The 20,308-nt window shown below is 47.3% G+C and overlaps 1 protein-coding gene across 1 annotated transcript; it reads left to right on the plus strand.

Moving 5' to 3' along the window:
* The first annotated feature begins 465 nt into the window (after nt 1-465).
* Nucleotides 466-11,326, plus strand: LOC123753059 (mucin-19-like). Its single transcript, XM_069332665.1, has 4 exons — nt 466-508; nt 897-1,081; nt 6,601-7,131; nt 9,398-11,326. The coding sequence occupies exons 1-4, from the start codon at nt 466-468 to the stop codon at nt 11,324-11,326; spliced, it is 2,688 nt and encodes an 895-aa protein (XP_069188766.1).
* Nucleotides 11,327-20,308: the final 8,982 nt, after the last annotated feature.

Below are 20,308 nucleotides of genomic sequence, written 5' to 3' on the forward strand. Positions count from 1 at the left end.
GGATAAATTTGGCTTTTTACTGCAAAACTCTCAAAACTGTTCCCAGATCAGAGAAAATAGCGGCCAGCTATACTAGAAGTAAGCAATTCCGTTCTGGCAACAAACCATTGTACTCAAAATAACTTAGACGTAAAAATAACGGATTTATTTTCGAAAACTAATATATATATTTGTATGAACGAATAAATTCTATTTGCCCTTTTTCTTTCTCAATTCTTTATTTAGCTACTTTTGCTGTAAATTCCAGATTTATATATGATACGGGAATGGTGAAAACGGGGCTTATAAATCTTTTCGAACGACTGTGATTGCTAACAGGGAGTTTAGCCCACATGTAATGGAGGACGCACAAAGTTGAGTGTTTTTAACGGACTAGTGCTAGGATAGGACACGGTAGGATAGGACACGCTAGGATAAACCACTAGCCAAGATAAGACACGATAAAGTTAGACTAGGATAGGTCACATGGTACGATGTGACTCACGAGAGAATGTGACGAAGGAGCTAGGTAAGGCTTATTCCAAGACTGTTACGTAGTTGTATGTACGAGCTGGCATCACCTCTAGCCCCAGGCTACTAAAAGGATGAGCCATTCGCCGCCCCAACATCGAAGAGCAACAAGAAGACGCCAATTACAACACAAGACAGACGACGAGTCACAATAACGTGGCTGAAGATACGACGACCAAACCACACACCAGAGGATGAAGAAACGACGATGTTTCGGTCCATCCTGGACCATTATCAATTGTAAATTATTGTCACCATTATCAACTGGACCAGTCGCATGTGACCAGTCACCAGGCAGCAGCCTCTCTCGCCGACCCATTATAAAGAGCATCACTCCACCAGCGAGAGTTTTTCCCTACTGAAATTCGCGTAACATATTCTCGCAGCAAAGGTAAGGTCATTATTACGAGAACGTGTTAAGCGTATATACATAGCACTTGGAGAGGACATGAGAACAAGGAACGGGGATAGAACAGAGGAAAGGAACAGTGGCGAACCATTTGAACTCTCGGGGATCGAACATCGACCTGCAGTAAAGCGAGGCCGTCGCCCTACTGACCAAATCCTTGTGGTAAGTAAATACAAGTAAACTGATCATATGAAGGCTGTGGCAAATTAGTTGACTCCAGTTAATACCTAATATGATAATAACCAAACATTAAACAGAGTTAATACCCATGTAAAATTACACTCATTAGCTCAGGCTCAAGGGACCAGATTGAACAAGAGCTGAAGGATATCAACTCTTGTAGTCCTATTAAACTGAGTGTTAGAGAGAAATATATAGAACCAGCTAAATGTGGATGACCCTTACACACACACACTTGTAACATTCAGATCCTGAATCAATATGAGACTGTCCTGAATATTGACCACATTCACTGAGATAATTTATCTGACAGTCAGCCAGGTACTAATGACCTCAGGTGGACGGCTGTTTAAATAGATCATTTCCCCTCATTAAGGGCTCTTCGTGACCCTTGGCGCATTAAAGGTGGAAATCCCGTGCAGAGAGGATGAATAGCTGCGGTTCAGCGGGGTTAAAAGATGTGTATGTGAGAGGGAGAAAGAATGAAGGGTCGTATTGAAACATACACGTGCTTGAGAAGACACACACACACACACACACACACACACACACACACACACACACACACACACACACACACACACTTACACAGGCACACACTCACACAGGCACACACTCACACAGGCACACACTCACACAGGCACACACACACAGACATACACACGTGTCTCCCTTTAATCTCCTTCTCCCCTCATTTACATTCCTCCATTCAACTAAACAGTTTCCTCTTCCCTTTTCTCTTCCCTTTTCTCTTCCTTTTAACTTTCTCATCCTTTCTAATCTTGTATTTATACATCTTTATCCCTATGTTTTTATACTTTTATTTTATATGTTCCGTTCCACCGTCTTTTTTTTCAATTGTTATTTCCAATTTGTTCATCTTATCTCTTTCTGTCTCTGATACACACACACACACTCTCTCTCTCTCTCTCTCTCTCTCTCTCTCTCTCTCTCTCTCTCTCTCTCTCTCTCTCTCTCATTCTCCTTCCATCTCGTTTTGTCTCTCTTCTTCCCTTCCTTAATGGTTAAATGTAAAACGAAGATTGAGAATACGTACACACAAAGTTAGCTTCAGCCTTCAAGAGCTGCCAACGCTGTGTGTGTGTGTGTGTGTGTGTGTGTGTGTGTGTGTGTGTGTGTGTGTGTGTGTGTGTGTGTGTGTGTGTGTGTGTGTGTGTGTGTGTGTGTGTGTGTGTGTGTGTGTGTGTGTGTGTGTGTGTGTGTGTATGTGTGTGTATGTGTGTGTGTGTGTGTGTGTGTGTGTGTGTGTGTGTGTGTGTGTGTGTGTGTGTGTGTGTGTGTGTGTGTGTGTGTGTGTTTTATCACATCTTGTCGTTACCAGTTTATTCACCCTCTTTCGTCTAAGTCGTCAAGACGAGAAATCGCAATTATATATAAGGCAACAGGTTAAGCTTGGTCCACACAGCATGTCCTTTAACCCAGGCGTCTGAGAGGAGCGTTGGCGGCGCTGCTGAGGGGACTACGGTCTGCAGCTAATCAAGTAACTAATTATGATAGAAGGTTCGTATCCCAACCTCCCTCACTCTCCCCCTACTGGACGGCTGCACCAGCGGCTCGCTAGTGCCTCGCCAACGAAAGGCAGACCAAGCTTAGACCTGCCACGACCCTACCTTCCTACCTACCCGTCTCTCTCTCTCTCTCTCTCTCTCTCTCTCTCTCTCTCTCTCTCTCTCTCTCTCTCTCTCTCTCTCTCTCTCTCTCTCTCTCTCTCTCTCACTGAGGGTGTTATTGACTTTAGAGCGCTCCTGGCGTTTCAACAGCTCACTGAACGCATTTAAAGATTTGTCAGTAATGAGATCACTCGCAGGGGGACTATTTTAGAGTCATATGCTTCAAAGTTTTCTTCACTATAGCCTCTCTCCTGCATCTCTTCGGAGCTACATACAGTTTCTTTTTAAACGAGAGCTATAGTAAGGGGTGAGTTTTATAACCTGCAGTGAGAGGGGAGGATAGTTTTCAGTCCCTCCGTTGGTCTCCCCATCCCAGAACCCCAAGAAATGTGAGGCTCGACCACCGGCTCAGAGAAGCGGCAACCCCGGTCATTTGGCTTTGTGAATTTGTGGTGGTGGCGACCCCGGCATCTGCGAGCGGCGACCTGTGGTCCGGTTGATTACCTCCGGACTTGTAACGGGGGAGATCAGACGTGCTTACTCAGAATTATGTTTAGGATTCATTAGCTGCCGACGAATTGGATCAGAGGACACTTTTGGTTGGGGAAATATGTGCTTTATTTCATAATATGTTTTTGTTTGAGGTCGTTCTTTGCGTCGGGGATTGTATTCACGAACTTATGTAGCACTTATGTATTTTGTTTCATATTCGGTGGAATTTGATACGTTGCTTTAAATATTAATTCCGAAATGTTGTTCAGAATCAAGATATCTGACCGACCGAACGCAGAGAGGGGAAATTTTCGCTGGCGACAATTCGCTCGTAATTAGACCAGAAATTTAATGCCACATAAATTGGATGATAAAGTCCCCTTTTGGGGTCTATTAGGCTTGTTAGCAGGTCCTGTTGCATGCAAGGACGGCTCGAGTGTTTGGGAGATTTCACTTTCACGAGGATATACTAATATTTGTCCTCCCTGTTCCCAGGGAGTGAACTTCTCTCATGAAATGTTCAGGAATTAGCGTCTCGTGGTGTTCTGTTTCCGGAAGTACAACATAACTCTGTATTAAACAATGGGCATGAACCCTCCTTTAGCAAATACTAAATAATGTTTTCACCGTTAAGAAATAATTGATGATCTCTTTCCCCTCGCCCTCAAGTGTTAACTAATTCTTGCTAACTCTTGCCTTCAAGATGTACCTCGTGCTCACAACGGCCCGCCCCCGGACTAGTGAAATGCCCAGTCCGTCCTCCTAAGGTTACACAACATCAAGAAAACGGTCAATTTAAAGTATCCTCTCCTAACCTACCAGAGGACCCAAAACAGAAAACGGGAGAGTACGTCACTTTCGCCAATCGCTTCGATGATCCATTACGAACTTTCTTTTTGGCCTTAGGTAACGCATACGTCCGAAACAAGACGTTCTTTGTAGGAGGAGAGGTTGTACTACCCCTCCTTCGTATTAATTTAGCTCCCACTCTTCCTCCAGTATTAGTACTCGCTTCTCCCCCCATATTAACTAGTGCACTCCCCCCCCCAGAAGTTAATGCTTCTGCCCCCCCCCCACTGAATAGCACAGAAGTGGCACTTCCCCTTGTATAGACTTGTCTCTTCACCTCTCCCCTCCATGGTAAGTAGCGCTCTCTCTCCTCCACCAGAACTCTCTCCTCCCCAGTGTTAACTTGAGCTCTCTACTACCCCAGCACTCACCAGAACACTCTCCGCTCCCAATGGTAACTAGAGCGCTCTCCCCCCCCTCCCCTAGTATAAACTAGAGCACTCCCCTCTAGTATTAACTAGAGCTCTCCTCCCCTCTAGTATTAAATAGAGCTCTCCTCCCCCTAGTATTAACTAGAGCTCTCCTCCCGCTAGTATTAACTAGAGCTCTCCTCCCCCTAGTATTAACTAGAGCTCCCCTCCCCCAGTATTACCTAGAGCTCTCCTCCCCTAGTAATAACTAGAGCTCTCCTCCCCCCTAGTATTTACTAGAGCTCTCCTACCCCTAATATTAACTAGAGCTCTCCTCCCCTTAGTATTAACTAGTGTTCTTCTCCCCCTAGTATTAACTAGAGCTCCCCCCTAGTATTAACTAGAGCTCTCCTCCCCTTAGTATTAACTAGAGCTCTCCTCCCCCTAGTATTAACTAGAGCTCTCCTCGCCCTAGTATTAACCAGAGCTCTCCTCCCCCCTAGTATTAACCAGAGCTCTCCTCCCCCTAGTATTAACTAGAGCTCTCCTCCCCCTAATATTAACTAGAGCTCTCCTCCCCTTAGTATTAACTAGAGTTCTTCTCCCCCTAGTATTAACTAGAGCTCCCCCCTAGTATTAACTAGAGCTCTCCTTCGCCTAGTATTAACTAGAGCTCTCCTCCCCCTAGTATTAACTAGAGCTCTCCTCCCCCTAGTATTAACTAGAACTCTCCTTCCCCTAGTATTAACTAGAGCTCTCCTCCCCTTAGTATTAACTAGAGTTCTTCTCCCCCTAGTATTAACTAGAGCTCTCCTCCCCCCAGTATTAACTAGAGCTCTCCTCCCCCTAGTATTAACCAGAGCTCTCCTCCCCCTAGTATTAACTAGAGCTCCCCTCTCCCAGTATTAACCAGAGCTCTCCTCCCCGTAGTATTACTAGAGCTCCCCTCCCCCCTAGTATTAACCAGAGGTCTCCTCCCCCCTAGTATTAACCAGAGCTCCCCTCTCCCAGTATCAACCAGAGCTCTCCTCCCCTTAGTATTAACTAGAGCTCCCCTCCCCCCTAGTATTAACCAGAGCGCTCCTCCCCCTAGTATTAACTAGAGCTCTCCTCCCCCCAGTATTAACTAGAGCTCTCCTCCCCCTAGTATTAACTAGAGCTCTCCTCCCCCTAGTATTAACTAGAGCTCTCCTCCCCCCAGTATTAACTAGAGCTCTCCTCCCCCTAGTATTAACTAGAGCTCCCCTCCCCCCTAGTATTAACCAGAGCGCTCCTCCCCCTAGTATTAACTAGAGCTCCCCTCTCTCAGTATTAACCAGAGCTCTCCTCCCCGTAGTATTACTAGAGCTCCCCTCTCCCAGTATCAACCAGAGCTCTCCTCCCCTTTGTATTAACTAGAGCTCCCCTCCCCCCTAGTATTAACCAGAGCTCTCCTCCCCCTAGTATTAACTAGAGCTCTCCTCCCCCCAGTATTAACTAGAGCTCCCCTCCCCCCTAGTATTAACTAGAGCTCTCCTCCCCCTAGTATTAACCAGAGCTCTCCTCCCCCCAGTATTAACCAGAGCTCTCCTCCCCCTAGTATTAACTAGAGCTCTCCTCCCCCCAGTATTAACTAGAGCTCCCCTCCCCCCTAGTATAAACCAGAGCTCTCCTCCCCCCAGTATTAACTAGAGCTCTCCTCCCCCCAGTATTAACCAGAGCTCTCCTCCCCCTAGTATTAACTAGAGCTCTCCTCGCCCTCTACACATCAACGTTTCTCTGATGTTCGAGGCGATGTACTGAGGTTTTCCAGCTCTTTGATCAGTTTCACAGTGTTTCGTTCTTATTGGATTCAAGCGACATCGTTCGTTCGAGTTCCATGTGTTCTTGGGTGTTGCTGGACGGATGTTTTCTCTATGTTTCGTGTTTTCTTCCTGGTGTTTCTCAGTGTTTCGTTTTTGTGTCCAAGTTTAGTGTTGATAAGTAAGGAGTCAGGTGTCCCCCGAGGTCAGGTGTCCCCCGAGGTCAGGAGTCCCCGAGGTCAGGAGTCCCCGAGGTCAAGAGTCCCCGAGGTCAGGAGTCCTCGAGGTCAGGAGTCCTCGAGGTCAGGAGTCCCCGAGGTCAGGAGTCCCCGAGGTCAGGAGTCCCCGAGGTCAGGAGTCCACGAGGTCAGGTGACCCAGAGATCAAGAATCCCCTAGGTCAGGAATCCCCGAGGTCAAGAGTCCCCGAGGTCAGAAGTCCCCGAGGTCAGGAGTCCTCGAGGTCAGGAGTCCCCGAGGTCCGGAGTCCCCGAGGTCAGAAGTCCCCGAGGTCAGGAGTCCTCGAGGTCAGGAGTCCCCGAGGTCAGGAGTCCCCCGAGGTCAGGAGTCCCCGAGGTCAGGAGTCCTCGAGGTCAGGAGTCCTCGAAGTCAGGAGTCCCCGAGGTCAGGAGTCCCCCGAGGTCAGGAGACCCCGAGGTCAGGAGTCCCCGAGGTCAGGAGTCCCCGAGGTCAGGAGTCCCCGAGGTCAGGAGTCCTCGAGGTCATGAGTCCCCGAGGTCAGGAGTCCCCGAGTTCAGGAGTCCCCCGAGGTCAGGAGTCCCCGAGGTCAGGAGTCCTCGAGGTCAGGAGTCCTCGAGGTCAGGAGTCCCCGAGGTCAGGATTCCTCGAGGTCAGGAGTCCCCGAGGTCAGGTGACCCAGAGATCAAGAATCCCCTAGGTCAGGAGTCCCCGAGGTCAGGAGTCCTCGAGGTTAGGAGTCCCCGAGGGATACCATGACCTTTGCTTGGTGTTGGGCCTAAGACGTACCAACTGCGGAAGGATTAATATCGTCATGCCAGCAGTTTTCTGACCAACCAGGCAATATGCTTTGGTGCTGAGCACAGTCCATCACTAATGTCGACTCGCCGGGTGAAGCATGAGTGTGTGTGTGTGTGTACCCCTGTGACATGACTCCTCCAGCAGGTGAGCTGTAGCATGGGGTGGCCTGCTGACTCCTCCAGCAGGTGAGCTGTAGCATGGGGTGGCCTACTGACTCCTCCAGCAGGTGAGCTGTAGCATGGGGTGGCCTACTGACTCCTCCAGCAGGTGAGCTGTAGCATGGGGTGGCCTACTGACTCCTACAGCAGGTGAGCTGTAGCATGGGGTGGCCTACTGACTCCTCCAGCAGGTGAGCTGTAGCATGGGGTGGCCTACTGACTCCTACAGAAGGTGAGCTGTAGCATGGGGTGGCCTGCTGACTCCTACAGCAGGTGAGCTGTAGCATGGGGTGGTCTACTGACTCCTACAGCAGGTGAGCTGTAGCATGGGGAGGCCTCCAGACTCCTCCAGCAGGTGAGCTGTAGCATGGGGTGGCCTACTGACTCCTCCAGCAGGTGAGCTGTAGCATGGGGTGGCCTGCTGACTCCTATAGCAGGTGAGCTGTAGCATGGGGTGGTCTACTGACTCCTACAGCAGGTGAGCTGTAGCATGGGGTGGCCTACTGACTCCTACAGCAGGTGAGCTGTAGCATGGGGTGGCCTGTTGACTCCTACAGCAGGTGAGCTGTAGCATGGGGTGGCCTACTGACTCCTCCAGCAGGTGAGCTGTAGCATGGGGTGGCCTACTGACTCCTACAGCAGGTGAGCTGTAGCATGGGGTGGCCTACTGACTCCTCCAGCAGGTGAGCTGTAGCATGGGGTGGCCTACTGACTCCTCCAGCAGGTGAGCTGTAGCATGGGGTGGCCTACTGACTCCTACAGCAGGTGAGCTGTAGCATGGGGTGGCCTACTGACTCCTCCAGCAGGTGAGCTGTAGCATGGGGTGGCCTACTGACTCCTACAGCAAGTGAGCTGTAGCATGGGGTGGCCTGCTGACTCCTACAGCAGGTGAGCTGTAGCATGGGGTGGCCTACTGACTCCTCCAGCAGGTGAGCTGTAACATGGGGTGGCCTACTGACTCCTACAGCAGGTGAGCTGTAGCATGGGGTGGCCTACTGACTCCTCCAGCAGGTGAGCTGTAGCATGGGGTGGCCTACTGACTCCTCCAGCAGGTGAGCTGTAGCATGGGGTGGCCTACTGACTCCTACAGCAGGTGAGCTGTAGCATGGGGTGGCCTACTGACTCCTACAGCAGGTGAGCTGTAGCATGGGGTGGCCTCCTGACTCCTACAGCTTTAACAAGATGTTTCAACATATTACACAACTGACAGATCTTCCCTGACTATTATCTAACAAACACATGGTGTAAGGGAACTAAAATATTCAACTTAATTAACTTTGTAGAGGAATATGTTGAGTAAACTGGCAAATATCCATTAAATACATCACTGAATCACCCAGCTATATTAGACTATAGCCATATTCAACACAGATTGATATATTTCCTAATATATCTAATGCATGTCTAATGCGTCTACTAGCATCAGAAATGACAGAAAAGTAATATTACTGTATATATATATATATATATATATATATATATATATATATATATATATATATATATATATATATATATATATATATATATATATATTGAATTTTATATAAATTCCGATCATTGCTTGTCTTACCGATAACTAATATCTAATTAGTTATTTCCTCTTATTGATAACTAGTATCTGATTAGTTATTTCCTCTTTTGTATTACGTTCAGTAAGATATAATATCCAAGAAATTGGTAAATAAAGAGGGTAAACATACAAATTCGGCTTCAGCAATTAAGGAAGTTAAATCTAATATCGGATAATGCTTTATGAAAATTAGTCGAACACTCGAACACAGAATAATATTGATGACAATCTCAGCATCCTATAGCTCCTTGATGAGTAATGTATCTGAAACCTTGACCAATAGTGTCATGATCACCAAGTAAGGTTCGTGGTATAGACTTCCCCCAGTCAATCGTTGGCACTCTTGGCCTCTCAGTAGTTAGCACTATTGGTCCTTCAGTAATTGGCACTCTTGGTCTCCAGTAGTTTGTACTCTTGGCGCTTCAGTAGTTGGCACCCTTGGCCCCTCAGTAGTTGGCACTCTTAGCCCCCAGCAGTTGGCACTCTTGGCGCTTCAGTAGTTGGCACTCTTATCACTTCAGTAGTTGGCACTCTTGGGACCTCTGTAGTTGGCACTCTTGGCCCCTCTGTAGTTGGCACTCTTGGCCCCTCAGTAGTTGGCACTCTTGGCCCCTCAGTAGTTGGCACTCTTGGCCCCTCAGTAGTTGGCACTCTTGGCCTCTCAGTAGTTGGCACCCTTGGCCCCTCAGTAGTTGGCACTCTTGGCACTTCAGTAGTTGGCACTCTTGACCCCTCTGTAGTTGGCACTCCTGGCCCCTCAATAGTTGGCACTCCTGGCCCCTCTGTAGTTGGCACTCTTGGCCCCCCAGTAGTTGGCACTCTTGGCCCCTCAGTAGTTGGCACTCTTGGCCCCTCAGTAGTTGGCACTCTTGGCCCCTCTGTAGTTGGCACTCTTGGCCCCCCAGTAGTTGGCACTCTTGGCCCCTCTGTAGTTGGCACTCTTGGCCCCCCAGTAGTTGGCACTCTTGGCCCCCCAGTAGTTGACACTCTTGGCCCCTCTGTAGTTGGCACTCTTGGCTCCCCAGTAGTTGGCACTCTTGGCCTCCCAGTAGTTGGCACTCTTGGCCCCCCAGTAGTTGGCACTCTTGGCCCCTCAGTAGTTGGCACTCTTGGCCCCCCAGTAGTTGGCACTCTTGGCCCCTCAGTAGTTGGCACTCTTGGCCCCTCAGTAGTTGGCACTCTTGGCCCCTCAGTAGTTGGCACTCTTGGCCCCTCAGTAGTTGGCACTCTTGGCCCCTCAGTAGTTGGCACTCTTGGCCCCCCAGTAGTTGGCACTCTTGGCCCCTCAGTAGTTGGCACTCTTGGCCCCTCAGTAGTTGGCACTCTTGGCCCCCCAGTAGTTGGCACTCTTGGCCCCCCAGTAGTTGGCACTCTTGGCCCCTCAGTAGTTGGCACTCTTGGCCCCTCAGTAGTTGGCACTCTTGGCCCCCCAGTAGTTGGCACTCTTGGCCCCTCAGTAGTTGGCACTCTTGGCACCTCAGTAGTTGGCACTCTTGGCCCCTCAGTAGTTGGCACTCTTGGCCCCTCAGTAGTTGGCACTCTTGGCCCCTCAGTAGTTGGCACTCTTGGCCCTCCAGTAGTTGGCACTCTTGGCCCCTCTGTAGTTGGCACTCTTGGCCCCCCAGTAGTTGGCACTCTTGGCCCCCCAGTAGTTGACACTCTTGGCCCCTCTGTAGTTGGCACTCTTGGCTCCCCAGTAGTTGGCACTCTTGGCCTCCCAGTAGTTGGCACTCTTGGCCCCCCAGTAGTTGGCACTCTTGGCCCCTCAGTAGTTGGCACTCTTGGCCCCCCAGTAGTTGGCACTCTTGGCCCCTCAGTAGTTGGCACTCTTGGCCCCTCAGTAGTTGGCACTCTTGGCCCCTCAGTAGTTGGCACTCTTGGCCCCTCAGTAGTTGGCACTCTTGGCCCCTCAGTAGTTGGCACTCTTGGCCCCCCAGTAGTTGGCACTCTTGGCCCCTCAGTAGTTGGCACTCTTGGCCCCTCAGTAGTTGGCACTCTTGGCCCCCCAGTAGTTGGCACTCTTGGCCCCCCAGTAGTTGGCACTCTTGGCCCCTCAGTAGTTGGCACTCTTGGCCCCTCAGTAGTTGGCACTCTTGGCCCCCCAGTAGTTGGCACTCTTGGCCCCTCAGTAGTTGGCACTCTTGGCACCTCAGTAGTTGGCACTCTTGGCCCCTCAGTAGTTGGCACTCTTGGCCCCTCAGTAGTTGGCACTCTTGGCACCTCAGTAGTTGGCACTCTTGGCCCCCCAGTAGTTGGCACTCTTGGCCCCTCAGTAGTTGGCACTCTTGGCCCCTCAGTAGTTGGCACTCTTGGCCCCCCAGTAGTTGGCACTCTTGGCCCCTCAGTAGTTGGCACTCTTGGCACCTCAGTAGTTGGCACTCTTGGACTCAAGTAAATCACAACTTTATGGCGTCTATATATATAGTAAAAGCCTACATTAAACTTCACCAGTTTACTGGGGTGAAATTATAACAGTTATTTACAAAATATGCATCACATCAAAGTTAATAACAATGACACTTGTCAATGAAGCTAGAAGTTACTAACTTAAGCATAAACATACTAAGTTAACTTTCATGTATACAGCTTAACAACACGAGTACGTTAGACTTCTTAGATGCTGAAAAGTCAAGACTAATCTCAAGCTCAATTTCCATACAACTTAGGAACATTGGTACACTAGACGGCAGTTGAGGTACAGCCAAGACTGTGGCATAGTTACACTAATTGTGACGTTACTCAATTTATAAGTCTCCATTGAAAAAAGGACTATTCCAAATCAAGGTCTCAGTAGACTCGGCAACATTCACATATTCAGTGCGCTGCAACTTCAAGTCACTAACAATAACAACAACGTGACCGAGACTAAAAACTTTGCCTCAAAAAACCAAGTCCCTCCGGACTGACAAGTTCAACACTCACTGCAAAAATGAAGTCCCAAATGACTTGAAATAATGACTAAGTCCCCACACGGGTAAAAAATATATAACGTCACTGAAACCACGAGATTTTACAAGTCAAACCAATTATATACACTGATAACATAAAATAGATCCATTAAAATCCCTGTCTTAAGTAACCCTACGTGGAAATATAAGATGTTACTACTAAAATGTTGGTTCGGTACCCCCTCTCTCCCTCCCTCTCCCCGTGGTAAGTAAACGCTTATTCGACAAGATATCGCCTTCTGCTTACGCGTGTCCACCTCAAGCTTCAAAGCACTACACAGCTCCGCCCAGACATTCACTACACAGGTCTCCAAGCTGTATTATAGACTACAGGTCACACTAAGCTGCGCCTACAAGCTTGACAAGAACTACCTAAGCCTGTTTATACCCCACCTTACGAAAGTGTCGGTAAATCGCTAATATCACCATCATACGCACTCTTGTTATTGTAGAGTGGAGTGGGGGTGAGGCATTATATACACTCTTGTTATTGTAGAGTGGAGTGGGTTGTGAGTCATTATATACACTCGTGTTATTGTAGAGTGGAGTGGGGGTGAGCCATTATATACACTCTTGTTATTGTAGAGTGGAGTGGGTTGTGAGTCATTATATACACTCGTGTTATTGTAGAGTGGAGTGGGGGTGAGGCATTATATACACTCTTGTTATTGTAGAGTGGAGTGGGTTGTGAGTCATTTTATACACTCGTGTTATTGTAGAGGGGAGTGGGGGTGAGGGTGTATCCTGCTCACACCTACATTGTATTAGTCATCCCTTCAGTGTTTCTTTCATCCACGTCGTTCTGAGGGAGGATGTATGGTGTTTGCCACACATATTCGTGCGTCCCTCAACATGCGTGACTATACGCTCGTTCGTTTTTATGTATAACCGTACGAACGTTCGCCATTCCTCCCTCCAATACACATATATACATATCCACCCAACAGTACTTTCGTCCGTGAATTCGTTTGCTTCTACTTGCGTTCGTCCTTTCATTCGTCCCTGTCTATTCCATTTGCTCACCCTTATATTCCTCTACTCGTAAAGGCCACAGCATTCACACGACCACTGGTCCACACGAAAGAATATAGACACACGGATCTCCGTTTAAAATAGATGTATTTTTCTGGCTTTTAATATTTTACTACTGAGTATATTGTTTCAGGAGTTTTTCTTGGTTATTTATTATTCATTTTTATGCTTTTAACTGTTCAAACAGTTTTAGTGATTTTCGTAACGTTCTCACTGTATTGTTGAGTCTCCCACTCGTCATGTTCTCATATTATCAAAGACATAAATTTTTTATACATTTTTGTCTGATAATTCCGTTGTATTTTATTTGCTTCTAATGCAACCAACATGTTTATTTCCGGTTGATATACTGCTATTTCTATTCATTGCACATACATAGCCAGTCATATTTGTACATTATATATATATATATATATATATATATATATATATATATATATATATATATATATATATATATATATATATATATATATATGTCGTACCTAGTAGCCAGAACGCACTTCTCAGCCTACTATGCAAGGCCCGATTTGCCTAATAAGCCAAGTTTTCATGAATTAATTGTTTTTCCACTACCTAACCTACCTAACCTAACGTAACCTAACTTTTTGGGCTACCTAACGAAACCTAACCTATAAAAATAGGTTAGGTTAGGTTAGGTAGGGTTGGTTAGGTTCGGTCATATATCTACGTTAATTTTAACTACAATTAAAAAAATTGACCTCAAACATAATGAAATGGGTCACTTTATCATTTCTTAAGAAAAAAATTTGAGAAAATATATTAATTCAGAAAAACTTGGCTTATTAGGCAAATCTGGCCTTGCATACTAGGCTGAGAAGTGCGTTCTGGCTACTAGGTACGACATATATATATATATATATATATATATATATATATATATATATATATATATATATATATATATATATATATATATATATATATATATATATATTTATACATATGTAAGGTACATGCCCGACTCGACCTGGTACTCAGGTTGACCAGGTACCTATGTCAAACCGGTATATAGTCCTTACTATAAAGAGTAGAATTTTATTTCATTATTCGCAACCGCAGTGCGCAAGGTTTTAGAATATAGAAATAAGAAACATCTGTTTCTAAATGCTTTTCTAGTCCTAATTCTTACCAGTCACCCTACAAAGACTGGCGTAGATTTACTAAACATTTTTCTTGCCAGGGTGATGTCATGGGCTTGTCTCTTGTGATTTTTAGGGGTCCCGGTTCGAGTATGATAGGTCAAACGCCTGGTGAACTTGGTCGACGTCATACATATGTAATTAGATTGAAAGTTACAGCCTTATTAAGAGTAGAATGTGGTATATATGTTCGTCTGAACCCTTCCCCCCCCCCACCCCCCACGAAGGATGCCCTCGGGATGCTGGCAGTGGTAATGTGGGTTTTGCAACTAGTTCTGCAATACCTGTTAAATGCGACACAAACAAGCCCCCAAAACTGACCCATTGTCACGCAACATCTGGAACGTATGCTCCAGCCTAGCCTCACCCTCAGCCTTACATCGCCATCAGCCTTGCATCGCCCTCAGACTAGCCTCCCCCTCAGACTAGCCTCACCCTCAGCCTAGCCTCACCCTCAGCCTAGCCTCAACCTTAGCCTAGCCTCAACCTCAGCCTAGCCTCACCCTCAGCCTAGCCTCACCCTCAGGCTAGCCTCACTATCAGCCTAGCCTCACCCTCAGCCTAGCCTTACTCTCAGCCTAGCCTCACCTTCAGCCTAGCCTCACCCTCAGCCTAGCCTCATCCTTAGCCTAACCTTACCCTCAGCTTTGCCTCACCCTCAGCCTAGCCTTACTCTCAGCCTAGCCTCACCCTCAGCCTAGCCTCACCCTCAGGCTAGCCTCACCCTCAGCCTAGCCTTACCCTCAGCCTAGCCTCACCGTCAGCCTAGCCTCACCCTTAGCCTAGCCTTACCCTCAGCCTAGCCTCACATTTAGCCTAGCCTCAGCCTCAGCCTACCCTCACCCTTAGCCTAGCCTCACTCTCAGCGTAGCCTCACCTTCAGCCTAGCCACATCCTTAGCCTAGCCTTACCCTCAGCCTAGCCTCACCCTCAGCCTAGCCTCACCCTTAGCCCTAGCCTCACCCTCAGCCTAGCCTCACCCTCAGTCTAGCCTCACCCTTAGCCTAGCCTCAACCTTAGCCAAGCCTCACCCCTCAGCCTAGCCTCACCCTCAGCCTAGCCTCACTCTCAGCCTAGCCTCACCTTTAGCCTAGCCTCACCCTCAGCCTAGCCTCACCCTCAGCCTAGCCTCACCTTTAGCCTAGCCTCACCCTCAGCCTAGCCTCCCACAGTATACTACAGTCAATGTAACTCAATATAACTCAGCACGCCAATAACTAAATAGCAGAGAGAATGGACACAGCAACATAACATTACAAACATGGAACTAAATGAGAAGTAAAAAAATACATGTTAAAAGACTTTGTCATATCATGGATATTTAACAGCTTACGCTCTTTAAGCATAAAATCTTTAAGGTACATATCAAGTCCTCTCTTGGAATGTCAAACAATCAACCACTGAGGCCACACTAAAATATATAAATAAATTATTATCAGAGTCAATATTCAGAATGAGGTATTCAGAAAAATACCTCATTCGTTCCTCAGAACGACTATCAGTTGACAAAAATTGGAGGAATGTTACTTGGTTACTAGTTTAAGGCTCCGTTGTCAGTTCACTGACCCTTGTATCCCCTGTTGCTGCTCCTTGCAACAGGGAGGAAGTTGCTGCTCCCTGCAACAGGGGACGTTGTTGCTCCCTGCAGCAGGGGACGTTGCTGCTCCCTGCAACAAGGAACGTTGCTGTTCCCTGCAACAGGGGATGTTGCTGCTGCTCCTTGCAACATGGGACGTCGCTGCTCCCTGCAGCAGGGGACGTTGCTGCTCCCTGCAACAAGGAACGTTGCTGTTCCCTGTAACAGGGGATGTTGCTGCTGCTCCTTGCAACATGGGACGTTGCTGCTCCCTGCAACAAAGGATGTTGATGTTCCCTGCAACAGGGGACGTTGCTGCTCCCTGTCGATGGTGACCACCGCTCCTCACTCCCGACGTGACCCACCTTGCGGCATCGTCTTCCCGTCTTGGCGTCTTCTTTTGATAATTATTTACGTGTAGCGCAGTTTCCTTGTACCTCCTCATTACTTGGCCTAGACGGCAGGTGTTCCAGAGAGGTAACGTGGGATCTCAGGCACACACTAACGTATCCACAGCTATCAATCACGCCTCTGGAACCGTCATAGTTCACACAAAAGGCTGTCTACTGCCCAATAGGCGATTGCAAATGTCACTTACGAATAGTCGTTGGCACCTCCCTGCTGACACGAAATGTCTCCTGGTGTAGAAGGCCCCTACACGTCGCCACTATACTCACACTGTCTCTCACCAGGTAATCACAGTAGCAGGTTGCTCTTGCATGCAGCGACTCACTGCACTGTTTACTTCAGTACGCATCAGTCCTCCTTGGGTCGGACTGTCCTTAGGAAGTGTGGGAATCCCTCGGGGTAGCTGAGGAGGACCTTTCGCGTAATACTGCACACAGCATGTCCCTGATCACTCAGGCGCCTGACAGCTGAGTGGACAGCGCTTCGGATTCGTAGTCCTGAGGTTCCGGGTTCGATACACGGTGGAGGCGGAGACAAATGGGCAAAATGCTTCTTTCACCCTGATGCCACTGTTACCTAGCAGTAGATAGGTACCTGGGAGTTAGACAGCTGCTACGGGATTCTTCCTGGGGGTGGAGGCCTGGTCGAGGACGGGGCCGCGGGGACACTAAGACCTGAAATCATCTCAAGATGACCATTACTGCCTTCCACCATGGACGCGACTTCGTACCTTTCTTGTGAGATGGCAAATAACACCTCCCTGAGGCTAGTCTGTATGTCTTGTAGTCTGTAGTGCTCAAAGAAACCTGGACTCGGCGTGCAACTGAAGAATTTTGCGAAATTCAGGAGTACCGGCCATGTGCACCCATCCACCACTGAATGCTGAGGCTCAGCGACGCCCACTAGAACAATGGCAGGCAACAAAGCTCGCTCTCACTGATGCCATTGGATTGCCAATGGACTAGTTGCTTCATGCAACTGCAACCAATCATCTCTCTTCTCTTCCTGGTCCCAGCGGCCTCCTAACTACTTTCTTAGGGGCAAAAATATCTTCTTCAGCGGCGACTTTTCTCACCCGCAATCTTTGGACCTGTCACCCCCTTTGAAAACTTAAAATTCGAATATCTCAAAAGTGCTGCAACTCACAGCCTTTCTCTAACAACTAAACTGATCTCTGGGCTGAATATTCAAGGAGGTAGGAAAATAATTCTTGAGGCCCAGGAAGGCACTAAACGAGACCACGATTGTAAAGGGATGCACATTAATACTCACTATAACGAGGCGGAAAATGTGACACCCAACGCACACGTCTGAGAATAAAGCAAAGCAGGACATCTTGAAGCGTTATCAAGCAATATAAATAAAGTGCAGGCACTCCTCTCTCCCTGCCCTGGTCGACCCCGTCTCTCTGCAGCCCTATCACTGTCAATCAGTCTCAGTCAATCTTCGTGACTGTCTCTTTGTGACGGAAGCGCTATGTAACGACTTTTTAAAATTTCACTGTAACTCATTTCACTCATAAACACACACACACAAAACGTTTTAAGGCAGCATGTCAAGGAACAATCACAAATGAGGGAGAACGATGAACCAGCGAGACTCGACCTAGTCTTCACTCTGAATGACTCCGACATAAGAAAAATTGACTTCGAGGCCCCAGTAGGAATGAGCGATCAGTGTACTGACGTTTGAGTATCTGGTCGAAGAAGAATTAAAGTACTCAGGAAAAAGAACTGAAAACAAAAGGCTGGCATTCCTTAAGAGAAACTTTGAGGAGATAAGAAAATTCCTAACAGATATAACATAGGAAACAGAGCTCAGGGAAAAGACGGCCTAAGACATAATGGAATACAACAAGAAGAAGTTTAAGGAGGCCGCAGACAAGTTTATCTCTGCCCAAAAGAAAAAAAATGCAGATGGGAAACCCATGGTTTAATTCAGAGATGTAAGCTAACTAAGCAACTAAGTAGAAGAGCATGGAGAAACTATAGAAATAACAGGGCACTTGAGAGCAGAGAAGGATACCAGAGTGCCAGGAATGAATACGTCAGGGTGAGAAGAGAGGCAGAAGGGCAATATGAAAACGACATAGCAAGCAAAGCAAAGACTCAACCTAAATTTCTGCACAGCCACATCAGGAGAAAGACAACAGTGAAGGAACAGGTAATGAAACTAAGGATAGGGGCAAACAAGTTCACTACAAACGACAAAGAAGTGTGCGAGGAACTCAATAAGCTATTCCAGGAAATCTTCACAATAGAGCTAAGAGAAGTTCCAGAGATAAGGGAAGGAATAGTTAACCAGGCACAACTAGAGGAGTTTGGGATTACCAATGGGGATGTAAGGAAGCTTTTGCTAGAGTTGGATGTGACAAAGGCTATAGTCCCGGATGGAATATCGTCATGGATACTAAAGGAAGGAGCAGAAGCAACGTGACTGCCACTCTCAATGGTGTATAACAAAACACTGGTAACAGGTAAACTGCCAAAGGATTTAAAGACGGCAAACGTAGTCCCGATATACAAGAAAGGGGATAGACAGGAGGCACTGAACTACAGGCCAGTGTCCCTAACTTGCATACTATGCAAGTTAATGGAGTATATTATGCGAAAAAAGCTTGTTGAACATCTGGAGCGAAGGAACTTTGCGACACAACACCCAGATGGTTTCAGAGATGGCAAGTCATGCCTCACAGGATTAATTGAAATCTACGATCAGGCAACAAGAATCAGGCAAGAAAGAGAATGGTGGGCAGACTGCATATTTGTTTATTGCCAGAAAGCCTTTGACACAGTACAACACAAGAGACTGAATGAATGGTCCAACAAATGGCTACTAAAGTTCAACCCGAGTTAATGTAAGGTTATGAAAGTAGGCAGTGGAAACAGGAGGCAAGACACAGGATACAGAATGGGAGATGAAGTCCTTCAGGCAACGGACAGAGAGAAAGATCTAGGAGTTGATATCACACCAAACCTCCTGAAGCCCACAACAAAAGAATAACATCTACGGGGTATGCAAGGCTGGCTAACATCAGAACTGCCTTCAGGAACCTGTGAAAGGAATCATTCAGAACCTTGTACACCACATATGTAACACCAGTCCTGGAGTATGCGGCCCCAGCATGGAGCCCGCACCTTGTCAAGCACTAGACAGAGCTTGAAAAAAGTTAAGAGGAATGCAATTAGACTAGTTCCAGAACTAAAAGGCATGAGTTACGAGGACAGGCTACGTGAACTGCACCTCACGACACTGGAAGACGGAAGAGTAAGGGGAGACATGATCACTACTTACAAAATTCTCAGAGGAATTGACAGGGTAGATAAAGATAAACTGTTTAACACCGATGGTACGTGAACAAGGGGACAGAGGTGGAAACTGAGTACCCAAACGAGCCACAGGGACGCTTGAAAGAACTTTTTCAGTATCAGAGTGACAAATGGAATGCATTAGGGAGTGATGTGGTGGAGGCTGACTCCATACACAGCTTAAAGTGTAGATGTGATAGAGCCCAGTAGGCTCAGGAACCTGTACATTAGTTGATTGACAGTTGAGAGACGGGACCAAAGAGCCAGACCTCAACCCCCGCAAGCACAACTAGGTAAGTTCAACTAGGTAAGTACACTGGGGTCTGGTAGATGAGTGCACAGCGCGCGGGACTCGTAATCCTGTGGGCCAGTGTTTGATTCCCGGACTAGGCAGAGACAAATGGTCAGAGTTTCTTTCACCCTGATGCAACTGTTCCTCTAGCAGTAAATAGGTATCTGGGAGCTAGACAGCTGCTACGGGCTGCTTCCTGGGGATGTGTGTGTGTGTGTGTTATACAGAAATATATGTAGTAGACAAAATAGAGGAAACATCGACTGGCTAGAAAGGCGGGGTCAAAGAGCTAATAGCTTGATTCTGCAGATACAAATAGTAAATAAAAATCGTAAATACACACACACACACACACAGGGACCGGGTTTCTTTCACCCTGATGCTCTTGTTACCTAGTTGTAAATAGGTACCTGGGAGTTGGTCAACTGTCACGTGCTGCTTCCTGGTGTGTGTGTGTGTGTGTGTGTGCGTGGGAGAAAAAATAGTAGTAACAGTTGAGAGGCGGGTCGAAAGAGCAGAGCTCAACCGGCGCAAGCACAACTAGGTCAATACAACCAGATGAATACACACACACCCACAAACACACAGTTATAATACGTTAGAAGCAGAAGTCGATGAAGCTAATTCGATACAAAATTTTAAAAGTCAAT

Source organism: Procambarus clarkii, chromosome 28 (assembly GCF_040958095.1).
Source record: "Procambarus clarkii isolate CNS0578487 chromosome 28, FALCON_Pclarkii_2.0, whole genome shotgun sequence".
NCBI classification, from domain to species: domain Eukaryota; kingdom Metazoa; phylum Arthropoda; class Malacostraca; order Decapoda; family Cambaridae; genus Procambarus; species Procambarus clarkii.

Bases quoted from the DNA above. Each gene is read 5' to 3' on its own strand.
- LOC123753059 (XM_069332665.1), top strand. From the start codon at position 466: ATGGTACGATGTGACTCACGAGAGAATGTGACGAAGGAGCTAG. The intron at 509-896 runs GTAAGGCTTATT...ATATTCTCGCAG, and splicing joins GAATGTGACGAAGGAGCTAG to CAAAGGTAAGGTCATTATTA. The intron at 7,132-9,397 runs GTTAGGAGTCCC...TGGCACTCTTAG, and splicing joins CGAGGTCAGGAGTCCTCGAG to CCCCCAGCAGTTGGCACTCT.